At 35.8% G+C, this 17,834-nt stretch overlaps 1 protein-coding gene across 5 annotated transcripts in view; it reads left to right on the forward strand.

Moving 5' to 3' along the window:
• The window catches only part of SLC25A21 (solute carrier family 25 member 21), a 246,493-nt gene that overhangs the window by 213,177 nt on the left and 15,482 nt on the right, over window positions 1-17,834 (forward strand). For 3 of the 5 annotated variants that reach the window (XM_048306220.1, XM_048306221.1, XM_048306219.1), the window contains exons 4-7: window positions 69-135; window positions 6,436-6,495; window positions 8,955-9,062; window positions 13,023-13,187. In XM_048306220.1, the coding sequence (XP_048162177.1) occupies window positions 69-135; window positions 6,436-6,495; window positions 8,955-9,062; window positions 13,023-13,187 (400 nt within the window). Of the gene's footprint in view, window positions 1-68; window positions 136-2,893; window positions 3,086-6,435; window positions 6,496-8,954; window positions 9,063-13,022; window positions 13,188-17,834 lie in introns of those variants that run through there. The other 2 variants (XM_048306222.1, XM_048306224.1) reach the window with 2 other exon arrangements.

Genomic DNA, 17,834 nt, shown 5'->3' on the forward strand with positions numbered 1-17,834 from the left:
GAATTGGAAGTATGGTATCAATATGTTGTTTATCCATACAAAGATAATTTCCTTTTTTTCTTTGATAGGTTACTTGGCTTCTACAAAGGAATACTTCCTCCCGTCTTGGCTGAGACACCCAAACGGGCAGTGAAGGTAAAAACCCCATGCTTCCTCCCTTAAAAATATAAGTAGGGACAGTGGCAGCTGTAAAACATTTTATTTCTCCCCCACTGACTGAGATTAGAATCTTAAACTTATTTGGCATATTAATCCTCTGATTTTTACTAGGAGAAACATTTCCTGTTGATAGGACAGTAAAAACTGTCCTTGATTAAGAAGTGTAGGATAAGGCTTGTAAATGTTAAGCTGATTTTGAGTTGTGTATCAAATGTAACTGAAAAAAAATTTGCAATTATTTTATATTTTCAAAATTAATATAATAGTTTAAATTATATTTTAGCCTCATAATTGCCTCTGGTTTGGATGTTTTGTTTTACTGAAAATGCCTAGCAACTTGCAAAACAACTAACAGCTTAATAAATTAACACAAGAAGCCATTAAAGAAGCCACTAATAAGTACTTACTCAGTAGGTTTGAAGTGCTGCCCAGAGTTTTCCTGTGCTCCAAAGGCCACTCTACTCCATACTCTAACTTTTTAAGAGACTGAAGATCGTAATTGATACAACTTCTCATTGTGCAAAACATTTTACTCCAGCTCTCTTACAGTTGTTGATGCTAGCCTATCAAAGTGTATTTGCTGTCAAATGCTGATCTGATTTTCTTTTATTATCCTTTATTTTGATTTGTAGAACAGGATTTTTAGTAACATTCCTAAGCAAAATACTTCAGTACATCCATTTTTTCAGTTGAGCCATTCAACCTTTTTAATTAAAACCTAATTATTAAGCACATCATCCTAAAGTTCTAACTCTATCAAAGCAGCCATTGTGTTAACAGAAAACGTTTCTTTGTCTTTTACTTCAGAACTTTGAAGTTTCCATAGTTGCACCAAATGCGTCTAAAAGCAATTATTATACAGAATGTCTTGATTTTCCTTTCTTTCTTTTTGTTGTTTCTTTCTAAAAAGGCTGCATATGATTCTGGTCCTTAGTCTGCAATTAATCATTCACATTCCAATTCCTTTACAGAGGAATAATATTTGTATAAAGTGACAGGATGTGACCTTGTAACAGAATTCTAAAGGAGTTCTGGTAATATCATCTTTTTGTATGCACTGGCGTTTTGGATGCAAGTGACATATGTCACTTATCTCAAAATTATTTAATAAAAACAGGAAAACTAAAGTCCTATTTATTAACAAAGTGGCAGTGAAGAATAGATGGATGATATTTAGAAGATTCCTAATAACTTGTTTTCTTCATACTGTGAAGTTTCCTCTGTCTCTCCATTTAATTTCATGTGAAACAGGATAAAGTAAATCTGACTGAACTTTTTAGGTTCCAGCATGTATTTAGTTAAAATGTCAACCCAGGTTTGATTTCGCCTACCAATTTGAGTCATTCATAAACTTCAAAACACTTTCCTTTACTCAAATTGATTAAATTTGCTTAAACCCCATGATAGTCAATATAGTTATAGAATCATAGAAAGATTTTAAGTTGGGAGGGATCTCTGGACCAAAGCAGAGTTGACTTCATTATTAGATCAGGTTGTTCAGATGCCTCGTCTAGTTGAGTTCTGAAATCTTAAAGGATGGAGACTACAGCCTCTCTGTGCTCCTGCTCCAGTCCTTAATTGCTTTACTATGAGGAATTTTGCCTTATATCCAGTCCAAATCCTCCTGCTGCAACCTTTGCATTTTGCCTCTCATGCTTCTGTTGTCGGCCTCTGACAAAGTCTGACTCTCTTCTGTATAAACTTTGGATGGTGGAAGACAGAACTTAGATCACCTCAGCCTTCTTGTCTCCAGGCTAAACAGACTCAGTTCTCTCAACCTCTTGTACATCATAAGCTCACAGCTCCTTTAATACCTTACTTGTCCTCTCTTAGTAGGTTGCTTTCTACCTAGTTCTTGAACATTTATGTGAGAGCTGATTTTTCTGCAAACGTGAGAATTGAGTTTAAATGTGAAACATGTGAGGGATTTTATTAAATAGTGGAATTATTTTATTTTTACACTATTCCTTTAAATTTAGTGCTGTTCCAAGGACATCAGGATGACTTTAAGTTACCTTGAGACATCAGCTGTACTCTACATTAGAAGAATTCAGTGACAGAACAGGGCTGGACAATAATGTCCTTGTAAGAACCTGTATAATAAAGCAATTCAATGTGGGATGCCATATGCCAGTACAATTTTTAACATCCAAAGTGGAGTTCATACCTATGCTTTGACCTGAAGAGAATCCAGCCTATCTCAAATTTCCGCTAACCTTGTTTGGCTGTGACCCCAGGGGAAAAGTCACTGCTTCCTTTGGCCCACTCTCCACCCTTTATCCTTCTAACAGTTTTCCTCATCTTAACAAGCCTCAAGCTGTCCCTTCTCCACTGCCTAAATGACTAGTGAGATTTAGAGGAAGGCTACATCCAGGCCAATGATTCTGAGATGTGAGTAAGCACAAAAGGCAAAGAGGCATTTTCTAGGTTCCGGCAGCCTTGTTTTATGTTTGTAATGAACTTTTTTGAAAGCTTCTAGTTATAGTGTCATAAAAGTGTGTAGAGAATGGACAAGGGAGATTTTGTACAAAGAAGAAATGTACTTGTGCTACTGGAACATTGCATTTATCTGGTGTGTATTTTTGCAAGTAAAAATAAAGCTATTAAAATGAAGCTATTTAGCCCTGGTTTTTCAGTTAAGTGTTGAAGATACAGCTTCATTTTTAGTCAGCTATGTTCTCACGTCTGTCTTGCTATTTCTTTTTTTCTCTCTTTTTATTTCCCTTCTAAAAAGAAAGCTGGTATTTCTGGAAGATGAAAAGTCCAAGTTTATAACTTTCTGTTAGATTGAACTTGGAGGAAAGAAATGATGATGCCAATACAATGGTTAACAGATGAACTTTTGGGGCAAATTTATATTGCTCATGTGTTCCCAGACATCTTGTTTCAAGCATATATTTTTACCTTAGAGTTATTGAGACATCTGGTAAGTACTTTGGCTATTTTCTGTGTAACTTCAATTAAAGTGTATCTTTGCCAGATGGACAATATTGGTTATTATATACACAAAAGCATGTTTTAAATATGTTTATTCTGAGAAAATTTTTTTGTGCAAAGCTATTAACTTAATACAACTGTAGAGGAAAAGACAAATTATGCTGTGCTTTTAAAAACATTTTGGGTGGATATACATTATATAAAATCATATGATACAGTATGAAATCCTTTTTTTGCAAAATTGTATGTATATAGCCACTCTACTACACCCAGCAGCATTTATATTAAGTTTCATTGCTATTGATTTCTTTTAAAAATTATATAAAGCATAGTTACTATTAAGTAGTTATTTTATTTATGACTCTAGGAAGCTATTGATTTTTAAGGTAACATTTTAAAGGTCAAAAAATTATTGGGTAATGTATTTCTGCCTTTATTACAGCTATTTTACAGATCTGTAACACTATGGAAAACATTAAGGAATACCAGAAATTCCATTAAAGGTTAAGAGGGTAACAATGACTAGAAAGATGCTGGAGAGAGAATAAAGCAAATTTTATCACAATAAGAGATTAATTTAGTTCAGTGAAGCAGCTTACCCGCCCACTTTGTAAGATTTTTACCTCTATAATACCTCCAGTTGTACAAAAAGATAGACCTGGAGTTAAAGTAACACTTCTATCTTTTCTGGTTATTTTCAAGGCCAATGGAAAAATTTTAAACATATTTGCAAGATGCTTGCAAGGTTAATGTTCACTCTGTACACACTTTGGAGGGCAGTTAAAATCTGAGCCCCAATTCTAGGACTTTTTCTGCAAAATGATATAATAATCCCAACTGAGGATATAAAAAAGTATCTGTCCAGTGACCAGAGTATCAGCCCATCAGTTTTCAGAATTTAACGACCCAGTTTTGCATTATGTGTACATATTCCTTCTTGCTTTAAAACAGTGGCATTATTAACACATTAACACCCAATTCTCTGATGGTTTCGATATGATTCCAGTGACTTTTCATTTGAACCAGGTCTTGATTGAAAAATTTTATTGACTTTGCCATAGGAAAAAGGTTCTAAAGGTTCTAAACAAGTTCAAATGAAAATGTGGTGCTTATTAGTTATGTTCCTGTGCACGTGGTTTATGGGAAAGATGGTTTGTTCTGATAGGTCTGTATTAACTGAACCCTGAGGGACAGAGCTTGTCTTCTTTGGCTGAGACTCAGCACAGGTCCCCTAGTCTTTCTGTCTTGTCTTAAAAACTCTATTCCCTTATGCTTCTTATGATTCCCTCATTGCTCATTGCCTTTGTCTCATGGTGAAACAGTTTGATTTTCTCATACATGGGCAGATGCTATGTGGAGGGATTGTAGCCTCCTGTGTGGTCACAAAATGCACAGACCTTCAAAGAATCCCACCTTTATTTGAACCAGCCTGCTCTGAACTGATCAAATGTTACAGGTCAACACTGGAAAGCAGACAGGAAAGTTAAAAGTTCTGGCTATTTACTTTTGCTAGACTGGGATGTGACAGCTCTTGTACGAGGAAATATGAACCTGCACCGATGCAGTCTTGGTGGAACTGTGACAGGTTTTTGTTCTTCATTCCCATAATACCAACATGCTGTGTAAAAGCCACTTCATTTTGTGTGCAAAGACATGAATACATCTTAGACAGATTACAGGACTCACAAATAGTGAGCTGCGGTTAGGGCCTTGTATTGTTCCATGTGAAAATCATGTGGAATAACACCTTCAATATTTTAGGTTTTACCCAGAATTCAGATACTGACTCTTTATAGCCCACAAGTTTTGCCATCCTCATGCTAGAAGATCATTTTCACTACCCTCAGATCTGTCTTATGTGATAGCAATTGGACAGCTTTTTCAGTGGCTTCAGCAACATATTTGCAGAATATAAATTTAAGGCGCTATGGGATTTGTTCTATAATCTCCTTCACAAACTTCTCAAACCCTCCCGTGCAAGTCATTAAGATTTTTCCCCCATAACTCTTATTGGAAGACTGTTTCAGGACTCTACTCCTTTAGTTGCAAGAAAGCTTCATCAGACCTACAACCACATTCTATTTATATTTTACTTTTACACACAATTTCTTTATGTTACATATCTTATTTGTTTTTCATTCTCTTGTAGCATCTCTTTTGCTAAACTAGACAAGGAAAGAATTTATTCTCCTTCAGTCTTCATTCTTAAAATAAGCTCTAAGCTCTCCTTAATGGTCCTGGTAGCCCTGGTTTGAATATTATGTAGTCTGAGTTCTTTTTTTTTAAATAGTGGCTTAGATTGTGTGCTGTATTTCAGAGGGCATCTATCCAATAATTTGTAAAATTTCACATTTACTCTTTCTTTAGAGTATATCTTGACCTATGCATCTTAGACTTTGTGTCCACAGACAAGGAGCTAGGCAGCGAAAGTCTGTCTGCCTGTGCTGACAGGAAGCTTCTTACTGACTTCAGTGCAGTGAGACTTATTCTCAACCTTCTTCTTGGAAGAACAAATCCATTCATTTATTATGCTTTGATTTTTATAAGAATTCACAGAAGGTATTCTGAAAATTAATGGGTTTGAGTGGCAAGAAAGGTTGCAAAGTGAGCCATTTGTAAATGGTTGCCTTTCACCATGTTGGTGCAGGTGAAGTTGATCCTATTTCTTTCTTGAACTTCAAACACCCAAGAATACAGCTTTCAAGACATCCTCTAAGGAATTGCAGATGCTCAGGACTTCTAAGTGCCGCTGTTTGAAAGCAGACAATTGACTGAAAGATTTATTTGTGAAGAGAGAACAGAAAAAGAAATGTGCCTGTTGACAGTACAAGATTATAAAAATGACAGACTTTCCATCTTCAAAATCCACAATTATATCTCTCTGATGAGGAGCAACTAGTGTTTGAGAAAGGCAAAAGTGATTGCAGCACATTATATTAAGGAAGTGGGGGTGATTTCTTGGGAAATTTGTAATATCTGCTACTACATTTAAACTAGTATGTGAAAGTTAATGCCAGAGGAAAAGTTTATAAATTTAAAATATGTCCTATATGATGTGAGTGAACTCTTAGATAAATCATTACTTGAATTGCACTTACACTGCTATTATGCATGACAAACTAATAAAATCATTTCTGAAGCCTGATTACCTCCTCTTGCACATCTAACACTGCTACCGAGAGTGTGAAACAGAAGTGGCTTATGTTTATTTTGCAGAACTGCATGCGGCTGCTCAGGATATGATGTAGTGAAACTCCATTGTAGTCTGCTTTTTACTAATTTGCATAAGTAGCTGATAATTTTTTTTCAGTGCAATTTCAGTCTAATTTTTATTCACAGTTTTTCACCTTCGAACAATACAAGAAGCTACTAGGATATGCATCATTACCGCCAGGACTGGTATGTATGGATAAAGAACTTCATGTTCTAATGTAATGTGTGTCTGCTGAACAGTCTGTCTCTTCTGCTTCCTCCCATAGAAGAAGCCCAAAATTAAAGGGTCCAGCTCAATCCAGAGTTTTTCAAAACAGACTTGTCCCTTGAAAACATTGATAAGAATTTATCAAAATTGATAAATGATGTTTTATATCAAATGGCTTCAAAATAATTCCCTACAATGTCAACATTTGTTAGCATGGATAATGACAGCCACCATGGAAGAGTCTGTATACAACTTATCATTCTTCATTCTTGCAAAATAACAAAAGAATTTGAACTTATCAATATTTGTTTATCCATGTCATAGTGACTGGTTTAATACTTCAACCTCAAAGTGCTATTCTCCAAGGCACAGTACGACTATAACAAAAATACAGATCTCAGTCTTACTTTAAAGACTTTATAAAAGAAACATAAGCTATTGATAAGAAATTGCTACCTCCTTTGAAGTAAATGGCAAAACTCTCATGTACATCAGTGGAGTTAGGAATTCTTCTCAAGAAATAACTGGTTTAAAAACAAAATGCAGGACATACATATATGCAGAAATGTTTTAATGCTAAGATGTAGGTTGCATGTGTAATCTGCATTCTCATGTGTAGAGCATAATTCTGCTATTGTGCTTTAGGAGTAAAATACTTTTTATTTTTTATACTTTTTGCTTCCTGCAGTGTAAGAATGTAAATCATAGTAAATATCTATTTTTCACAATGATGGCATCACAACTTTAGGAAACAATTGATCTTTTGATGGCTATGCTATAAAGGTTTTGGAAATTTCAAGTCACTTTCAAAGAGTATTGCTTCCATTTATATCTCCCTTTCTTTGCAGTGAGTGAATGGTCATGGAATTCTCTTATCTAGCTTAGAGCAAGTTTCCTCTTCCTCTTAATTATTCCACTGGCCCGATAGCTGTTTGCAGTGTCTCCTATTTTATCTGGTATTTTTCAGCAGTTCTCATCCTTAGGTGTAAATAGAGACTGATACTTGTTCTCTAGCAAATGGAAAGAACAGTTGAAGGTTCCATAGTACCTAGAACTTTTTGGGGGAGAGGAAAATATGCTGAAAACTTGTAAACATGAAATAGCTGCCCAAAAGCTGCTCTGGTTCATGTAACAGATACAACAATGCTTAGAACCATCAGACACCCCTCATATTTTTGGTGCAGTATTGTTACCATAGAGGCATTTTTGGCCCTAAGGTAGCGAGGGAAAAAGAAGACTGAGGGGGATTCTGGTCTAAGCTAGGCAGAATGTTTCTAAATGCCTTAACAGACCTCATATCAAGGCAACATTTATTATTAAAAGACAGATGCATACATTAGCACCATCTTCCTACTGGCTTCAGTCTCATGGTTGATGCTGAAAGGTTCTCATCTTACTGGAAAAATAGATTTGTTGGTAACACAATCTTCTCCAAAGGCAGTAAGACTGGTGTTTGCCCCTACCCTTCTAACTTTCCATTCTTCTCTTTCTTGAGCTGCCAAGAGTCCCTGCTCATATCCCTCTGTGTTAAGTAAGTTTTTTCTCACTATTGTTTTTTTCCTTACTGTTGGTTTCTTTGAATATCAGCAAGTGTACTCATTATAATGTATCTTGGTCCTGGGGCTTTTTTCAGCACCTAGAGAGTTTGGGGATGTCAAGTGGAGGCAATAAATATGTAAAGTGATCATTAAATTTAACCCCTCTGAATTTTCTCAGTTGACCTAAATATTTTAATGCTATTTTTTGTTAAAAACAAATTAAGGTATCTTAAAATGCTGTGCCATGATGGAAAGCAAAGCAGTGACTATCTCCATATCTGTAACTGAAATGTACTACCAGCTTCTAAGTAAATGGGGTTAATTCATCCTTGCAGTGAATGCTGACACTTCCCTGTGTGCCACTCATTCCCATATAAACCTTTCTAGGATTGTTACCTAGTAGGTGAACATTCTACTTTTGCAATTTGCTTAAGTACTGAACTATTTTAGATTTTTACATTTATTTTTAAGTTAATATGTTAGTGTTATGTGATTAATGCCCAGTTCAGAGATTTTATTTTTTCCAGTGCTGCACAACTACATTTATATTTGTGTTACTATTCAGAGTCCACCCAAAGATAATATGAGGACATCCTTTTTCCACTTTTTTCATGTTTGCATAACAATTTGGTACCACATTTTTCCTTACAGCTGAAAAGAGAATTCATGGACATGGACTGCTATGACATTTTATTTTGATTGTTTTGGAATATAGTTTATGGCTATTGTCATATTGTCTTCACAAACTGTCAACATCTAATCAAGGGCTAAAACTCTTTAGTAATAGAATACTGCTGCATTACTGTAGTCTTGCAGTTTGCATTGTATCACTCAGTTCCACAATCTGATGTTCAGAAAGTATTACTCCTTAATATTTAATTTTCATTTAACTTTCCTAGGCATTTGCAGTTGCTGGCTTGGGATCTGGGTTGACAGAGGCAGTTGTGGTTAACCCATTTGAAGTAGTAAAGGTTACCTTACAGACCAATCAGAATGCCTTCACAGAGGTAGGAAAATTGCTTCATTCTCCTTTTTCCACTTTATTGGCCATAATGCACTTCAAGGTTCGTATATAGAGCAGAATGTCTATAATATATTGGTTGACACAAATGATTTTCCCACAAGGGTAACAGAAATGGAGAAGGAAGAGACCCAATAGACAATGCCTTCAGATATGCAGAGCTGCATGCAGTATTGTCAGAAGCATCAGCATCTCCACTGTAAATATTCTGTGCCTGAAGTGCACCTTCATCCCTCCAGAGCAGCCAGCAACCCAGCACTGTGAGGAATTGTAACCCAGGAGTACAAACCTGAGCCCCTTGTACACAGCACATTTACCCCAGCAGGCTCCAGACTTCAAGCGAGCACCAAAGGTTACTATGAAACACCACGGCCCTGTGCCCTAGACAGAGTCCAGCTGCTGTATTTTATGCTGTGTTTCTTGGATGAAATTACTTACAAGACTTCATTTTTATTAGCACTAACTGGAAAATTGTTATATAACAAGTACATTGATGATTTAAATTCTTGCTCCACTTCAGAGTTTTATTAGTCAAATATTGTTAAGTCCAAAGAAGTCATTGTGCAAAACATTGTCCATGATTCTGGGTACTCCTGAAAGGGGAAAAAGATCAAACTGGGAAACAAGTGATTTATGAAAGTCAAGTCTTCTCAGGAACGCACTAACTTCTATTAATTTTCATGCAGAAGGTGTTCCAGGATAAAGTGAAGGAAGCTAGTAATACTTTTTTCTTTTCTCATTGAATAAAAATAACAATTGTCAAATCATCTTTTTCAAAATGTTTTGAGAAATCAGCTGTACCATGGTAGAAGTGCTAAATCACATAACCATCACATGAAAAGGTTGGCTGAATCCCTGGTGGGACATGATTTTTGCATATTCTACTATTAAGTTTCGACTGAGTTAATACTTGCATGCCTTGTAGCACTCATCTGCACAAATTGAACCCTTTTGGGGGATGCACAGTAAAGAGATTTATGTCCAGGCCATTTACATAAGCTGTTTGGGCCAAGCTCCTCAGGTACACTCTGGAAAAGTATTGCTACTGATTTCCAGATGTCATAGAGTAGCTGGTACCTACTCCATAACTCATCCAGAAAAGCATTTTCTTCCAGAATAAATTTTAAAATGTTTGGTAAATTTCTGTTTGATTCTTAATGCATATGAAAGACATGTTTGTTTGCTGCAAGTCTCCAGTCTAGACATTTTTTAAACTTGGGCAGCAAAGCCCCACTGAAACAGATGAATTATGCAGTACAGGAGTTAAATGTTTAGGATCCTGGAAGGAAAGAGACTGAAAGTGGGAAAAAGCAATGTGTGAGAGGATCTCTCTCTCAGGAAAGTGATATGATAAAAATTATGGACTACTACTGCTTCAGCAGTAGTAAACTGAGCAGATATTCTGGGTCTTTCTGCTTCGCAGTTGTGAAGATGTAATTATCCTATCTTAAAAAACTCTCTGCTTTTAGGTATAAACAAACCAGTGTTATATTTTGAACAAACTATTCCTTGTAAAGTTGCAAAAGACCAATGTATCCTTTCACTTCATAAGTTTTAATTTTTTCTCTACTGAAAAATTTGTAACAAAGTCTGGGGTGGTTTAGTTTGTAAATTGTATGCAATTACTTCAATTAGTTACAGCATCCCTTCCTCAGTGGCCTTCATAATACTACAATAATGAAACTGTAGCTGTCCAAAATCATTCTGAGTTGGTTTTGTTCAGATGAATATTCTTTAATTTAATTTAAAGAATAATTTCACAAAACCCAAATAATAGTATATTATCATACAAATAAAATTGTGACAGAATGGTATTTGGACTCTACTAGGAACCTCTAGTGAAAAAATTCCAAGGGAAATTAAGTTCTTAAATCACAAAGATTGTTATTATCACAGACATATTAATTTTTAATATATCTTTTTAAAGTGTTAGAATTTCAAAATTTGCAGTGAATCAGAAAAACACTCCAGTGACTTTATACCTTACATCAAGTTCTCATTACAAATATGTTAAAGAACATTCCACACTGAAGCATGTAAACTCAGGCCTATTGGAAGAAGTATGTCTAGAGGTTATATTATACAGCATAAGGCATTACCATGCACTGTTTTTCTAAAAGGTTTAAGTCAAGTGTGTACCTATCCCATTGTGGAGCTTTCATACTACATGATGAAACCTAATGCAGTTCACATATTTCTTTGACTATTGTATAGAAATAATAAATATATCTTGTTTAAAAGGAACAAGGAAGAGCATGAACACATACACTCACACCCAGACTCCTGCACACCCCCAAAGCAAATATTCACACCCTGCGGTGACAGCTGAATTGTTCTGTGGTAGGGGATCATCTTTCGGGGGTTGATAGATTTAAAGAGGAAGGCCACTATAAATCACGTATCAGGCCTTTTGCTATGGGTAAAAATAATGGTGACTTTTTGTTAAAGTAAACTGCAAGAAGGCCCAACACCATGTTGTTTGGTTTTTCCTTTTTTTTTCATTTCCCTGTAGCCCTGGATAACTCTCTGGCTATAGAAGCTGGTGTGATGATTAAAATCTTTCCACCTGAAGTGAGAGTTATGATTAATTAAACAAATACAATTTTCTGCTTTATGATGAAAAGAATCTGACTCTAGATTCCACTGAGTGGGTCTGTATTAAGTAAAAGTCAACAGCTGTGTGAAGTGCATTAACTCCAGATATTTGTACAATAAATTCCTCTATCTAAGGTCCTTCCATCATCAATGATGAACCACAGACCTTCTATGGCTTGATCAGTTGCCATGATGACACCTACTTTGGTAAAAGGGAATAGCTGCCAAAGAGAGTCCTCTTTGTTACTAAAGGACTGAAAAGGGAAGTCAGGTGTAGACTGCAGGTGTCTATATTTGGATATGAATCCCATCTCAGGTGTTAAGCAATTGACAGGCTTCCATTCTGAGTCATGAGTAAATCCGTGTTCAAGAAAAGGGATACCAGGGGATACCTTACTGTTGAAGGTTGCTCTATTATTTCTTAAAGACCTAATCTCCATTTTTGGAGCATGAAAAAGGATGTTATTGCTAGTATCCATGTTGGATGTCTCCATTTTAGAATAGATTCTGACTTGAATTCTTGGGGGTAGTTAGAAAAGTAAACTATAGTAAAATGCATGCAGAGCATTAACAGGATAATATTAGTTATGAAATATGAAAAAATAGAATGAAACTTTGTATTAAAGATTAAACTTGTCAGTCACCTAAATAAGCACTCATGTGCTCTGTCAGTTACGGTAACATCATTTGGCTGATGCTGTTGATCTACCACAGTGGTATTTTGAAATGGAAAGCTATTAAACAAATAGATGTATTGAAATTAGTGGTATTCACAGTGGTGTAGTCAAAATTCTTCTATATTTTCATGTTTGAACCTCCTAGTGGATGTCATGTTTTGCCTATCTAATTATATATTTGGTTACCCAGAGCTGGCTTTATGCTTTGGAGAAAGCCAAACTCGATTCAACAACTTTTTGAAAGTAATGTTTCTATAATGCTGCTAAAAAAAAAAAAGTAAAATATTCAGAAGGGAATAGCTAATTCTAAGTGTCATGGTATATTCAAAAAAAGATCAAACGTGCATGTAGTCAGGCAGATTCTGTCTGCTATGAGGCAGCTTGTTCCTTTTTGTCTTTTATTAAATGGAAGTCTGTTACAATACTACTCCTTTACAGTACTCAAGTCTTGCTTTCATCTTATTCTGCAATCAGAAAAATGAGGAATCTTTTTTTAATTAAAGTTGTGATTTTTATATGGTCACAGGAAAATGAAAATAGCAAATATGGTAATACTTAATATAAAATTACAAGAATTGGCAGCACTGTGTTTGTCAACGGGATGGAAATGATGCTGTGTTATTGTTTTCTTTTTGTAAAGATGATCTCTTCCTCCTTTTGCTTCACTTGTGTAGCAACCATCTAGCTTTGTTCAAGCTCAGCAGATCATTAAAACCGGTGGTCTGGGCTTCCAAGGACTCAACAAAGGCCTTACTGCAACCCTGGGCCGTCACGGAGTTTTTAACATGGTTTACTTTGGATTCTACTTCAATGTGAAAAACATTCTTCCAGTCAATAAAGTAAGTTCTTCATACAATGCAAGAGACAATCAGATAAGAAGTTTGACATTTTAGTTCCCACTGTATTTTTCAGTGCAAAGCTGTGGTATTTAGTGATAAACAGTGACTAACCTAGCTCTGTATTTTTATGGAAGCATATTAAGGACTTGAACTTCTCGGTTTTCAAGCAAAGCTGAGTATAGTCATATCTGAAATATCATTCTTATGAATTTCCCTTTATAGCATGGTAGCAGTGCAAAAAGGCAGCAACTGAGATACAGAGATGTTGTGCTTATGTTGGGGATGTATGCGCTTTTTTTGTGGCAAACCTGCTTAGGAAGAAAAATCAGTTTCCAGAACTCCTTTCAGTATTCACAAAGGGGCTAAGCTTGTGGAGATGGCCAAGTTGCAGTATGTAGGTTGTTCTGGCCAGACACTGGACCTATTTACTCAAAGGAGAGTTCAACCTAGTGTTGAAGGATGACAGGGAAGATTCATCCATATGGGAGAGAGACAGCCCAAAATAGGAGGTAAAGGGTCAGGCACAGGGACCTTATATCATTTATAATTTAAAATAAAAAGGATCATTATAGCTGTAATTTCCCTTAAAGAAATTTTGATAGTCCTACATTACTTTAAATAACAAAGGAAGCATTTCCCTTTACAACAGAAGGAAATTTTACTAAAGAAAATGTGGTAATATTAGCAGCTTTCTAAATGACTGTGTGAGAAACAACTAATGATTTATTAATGATTCCAGTATGCTACTTACTGAAGTGTGTTTTCACTAATGTGATTTTTAGATTATGACAGTTAAAGAGTCACAGGTGTAATATGTAGTGATATACATGTAAGAAGGTGCAATTCACATCAAAAGGAATCAGTTTCTATTCCCAGATGAAGTAACACCTCTTTTTTTTCTGCAATTCTGAGTAGCCTGGTATTTTTGTTGGCAGTATTATGTAAATGGAGGAAAGCTCCACTTCTTATTTGCAGATCATTACAGTAAATTGAATTGTTCAAGAGCAGCTGACCTGCAAGTTTCTACAAGTTTCTTATAGTGTATTTAAGCATATTTTACAGTGTACTTTAGTCACACATTCTAAAAAGTCAAGGCACAAGCATAGCTTGATACTAAGATAGGAGTTAACACTTTTGTGTTGAGCAAAAGATGAAAAAATTATAAGCACAATGCAGAAAATTCAGAAAAATATGCAGGTAAGGACAGAGACTAGTGTGCAGCTTCTATGGGAATCATGGAAAAGTTCTTGCACAGCAATTGAATAGTAATAGTATTTGGTATAAGCATGCTTTCCTAGCCTTTCAGATTTTCAAAAATAGGAAACAATTATTACATTATTAGAAAGATTCAGAGCTTTATGATCCAAAGGAAATTAGTACTTTATACAGATTTTGTATGATGCATAAAAATTTTAACATCTACAACATAGGTTTAAATACATGTAGAAAACAAAAGAGAAATTACTTAAATGTCAGCCAGTGGCCCAGCTGTCCTCCAATATTAGCAAAATCAAAAGGCAATTTAATCTATGTGAGATTAACTGCAAATAAGTGGAGAGGTTTGCCTTGTGCTTGACAAGTGCACAGTGCTTTATATGGTGGCTGGCACAGTGGCTACATCTGTGCTGGTAAATTGAGTAGCAACACCAAAACTCAGCCGTCTGTGCTGTTAAACATTCCCTGGCACAGCTTTGGCCCTGGCCAGCCAACACAGTTCCTGGGTATGGCTTAGGAGCTAGTGAAGACAAGGAACCCTTCCTCATGGGCTGGTTTCATGCAGCCAGTCTGTTTTGAATGGTAATAGCATTCTATAGTGCTAATAAAGTTAAAAGGACTCTCTAGGCCAGCCAGCATCAGTGGCATAGACAGTCTATACAGACAGATATAGCCAATAATTCTGATCAAACTCCCACTAAAATCAATGCAAACTTGCCCTGAATTTAAGAAGACAGAGATCAGGCCTCATCTGCCTTGTGCTAGCCAACATTATGTCTCAGGTACTTACATTCATTGAATTTCACTTCAGTGACTGCTAAATGGACGTATTTAACAATAATTTGTGACTTGTAACTTAAAACTCTTATGTCAGTGGGCAGGTACTAGAGGCTGAGAGTTATCAAACCCAAACCTGTACAAGGAATTTGGTAGAAGCTGGTTTGCAGTTAGTCTAAAAAATGTTAAACAGTTATTAGTTTGTCTAGATTTCTCACATACTTGATTTCATTACAAAATCTAGTTTGTTAACTTTTTATATATCGCCAGAAAAGAAAGTCTTAAAGCCAGTTTTGCAATATTGACAAATATAAAAAAATTATATATAAAAATTGTGAAATAAGAATACTACACTTGTGAAATAATTTTGACTATTGACTATGTATTTGCTGTTCACCATCTGTAACATAAGTGGGAAATGTATGAAAATCTCTGAATGAACCTTTTAGCTCTCAGCTAAACTGTGCATTAAATTTGCATCCCAATTAGGGATGTTTGTAGCCTATTTTGCCAAAAACAATAAATGTTGTAGGTTGAGGGGTCAAATGATATCAATGATATATGTGGGTTTTAAATATCCATAATGAATAATTTCTCATACATCCAGTCTATTCTGCTAAACAGACCATTTACAGCCCACCTTGTGCTCTATTTACTGAAAATGGAATATGCCAGATTTCTTTCAATGGCCACTAATGTATCGACCATAGAGAAGTAGCACCTGTGCCTCTACCCTAGCAATGAAATTATTTTGCAAATGGCATCTGCTTTTATAGTGCATTTCATAGTCCAGCAGCTTTCACTTTTCAATTTTTTATCTAATTAGGTTTGCTTTTAAACATTAGTCTCATTAAAACCTTTGCTCACTACCACCTCCAAGTGGCTGCCACATTTCTTAATGGTATGAGATTTCCTCACACCTGTTAAAAGCCCCCTTTGAAATGTGGCCAACTGCAAAACTCACTTCAAGTCGGGCACTGCCAGCCCCAGGCACCACAGATGTGCCTCCTGTTACAAGGGCTGCTGCATCAGGCTGTGGGTGCTGAGCAGTGCATTGTCTTGTAAGAGAAAGGGGGCCTGAACTTCTGTAGGCAAGGAAGAGATGGGAAACCCAAATGGGCTGTTCAGCTTGGTAAGTAAGATAGCAGACAATAATTTTATTTTAGTATCTTTCAGATCCATACCAACATAGAAGTTCTATGTAGGAATAGAGAGCGAAAATTGGATATGGTGCAATGGACTTGAAGAAATAGTAAGCCAAGGTGATTTAGGAGAAGACTGGATCAGAATGAGTAGTGGAATAACCTCAGAGCTACCATCCAAACTCAGGTTTCAGAATGACCTGGGGATTAAAAACATTTGAAATAGAGGTTCTGTATCCAGCACAACATTACAAGTGAATGAAGTGGTCTGTAGAGGAAAGCTTTGGAGACTGAAGCTGATAAATTATAACTGTCTCCAGTGCATGACACTCTTATACATGGATGTGTATGTCCAGATTTAGTGCTAGAATTTTCTGTTGCTGGAAATTATGGAATATAAAAGAAGGAAATAAACAGCATTTGATTTGGGAGGCATTTATTGAGTCTTCTCTTATTTAAAAAAATTATTAGAGAAGTAATGTATGAAAAGCAGAGAAATAACATCTCAAATTTTTTCTCCCTAAAAAAGCAGGGAAATCCAACAGGACATGCATATATATGGCATTTGTTAGTGATGCCTTCTTTTCTCTTTGTTTTTAATGGCTGCTGGTGCTCCCAGCATGGAGACTAAGGTGTACAAGGTAATGTGATTGTGAAGAGTTTGGTAAAAAGGTGAGATGATCACAGATTATTATCCAACCACAGCTAAGTTATTCCACTGTAAATAAGTAAACAGGTATTTCACTTCCTTGTGGTGTACTGTTTTGTGGTGTGGCACCATTTAAAACCAAGTTTCTGTTCTATACATTCTGCTCATACTACATAAAAAAATGGGCTTTGCTTAAAAACTGAATTCATGTATGTTCTTCCTCCAATTTTGTTATTTATGAAAGGAAGAGGAGCATGTCAGAATCTTTTTTCCTAATGTACAACATATGAAACATATAATAGTTGGTCAGTGTGCTGCATGGTGCAGAAATTAGTGACAATAGTGTGATGATAACTGCCTCTGCTAACCAGTTACAGCATTAGCACTAGACAGATACCTTATCCTTGAACCTTTTTCCATGGAATTCTAGACTGTTGGGAATATTTTGGCATTGTCCATAGGGCAGAAAAAGGACAGACTTTGGTGTAAAAAGAAAGGCACTCCTTCATGATGGCACCAACTTGCACCTACCTGATAGACAGCCAATGTTCCCTTGTCCATGTAAGCATTCTAGACAGAGGCAGAAATTATGTTTGAAATCTCTTTTTCAATTGGAAGCACTATCACAGTACAGTGCCACTAGCTATGCTTTTAGAAAAAAAACCAACTTTTTATTTTTGACACCTAAATTTATATTGAATCTGTTATACTAATGAAATTACCCAGATATTACAGTGATGAATTTCATAGAAAAACATTTCCCATTAGGTTTATGATAAAAAATCAAGTTATAGCAAAGCTAAATGTACTTACTATGGTACATTTGGTTAGAGTCCAGTTTTGTGAATGGACAAAATGCTTCAA

The sequence above is a fragment of the Corvus hawaiiensis genome, chromosome 6 (assembly GCF_020740725.1).
Source record: "Corvus hawaiiensis isolate bCorHaw1 chromosome 6, bCorHaw1.pri.cur, whole genome shotgun sequence".
In the NCBI taxonomy this organism is placed as follows: domain Eukaryota; kingdom Metazoa; phylum Chordata; class Aves; order Passeriformes; family Corvidae; genus Corvus; species Corvus hawaiiensis.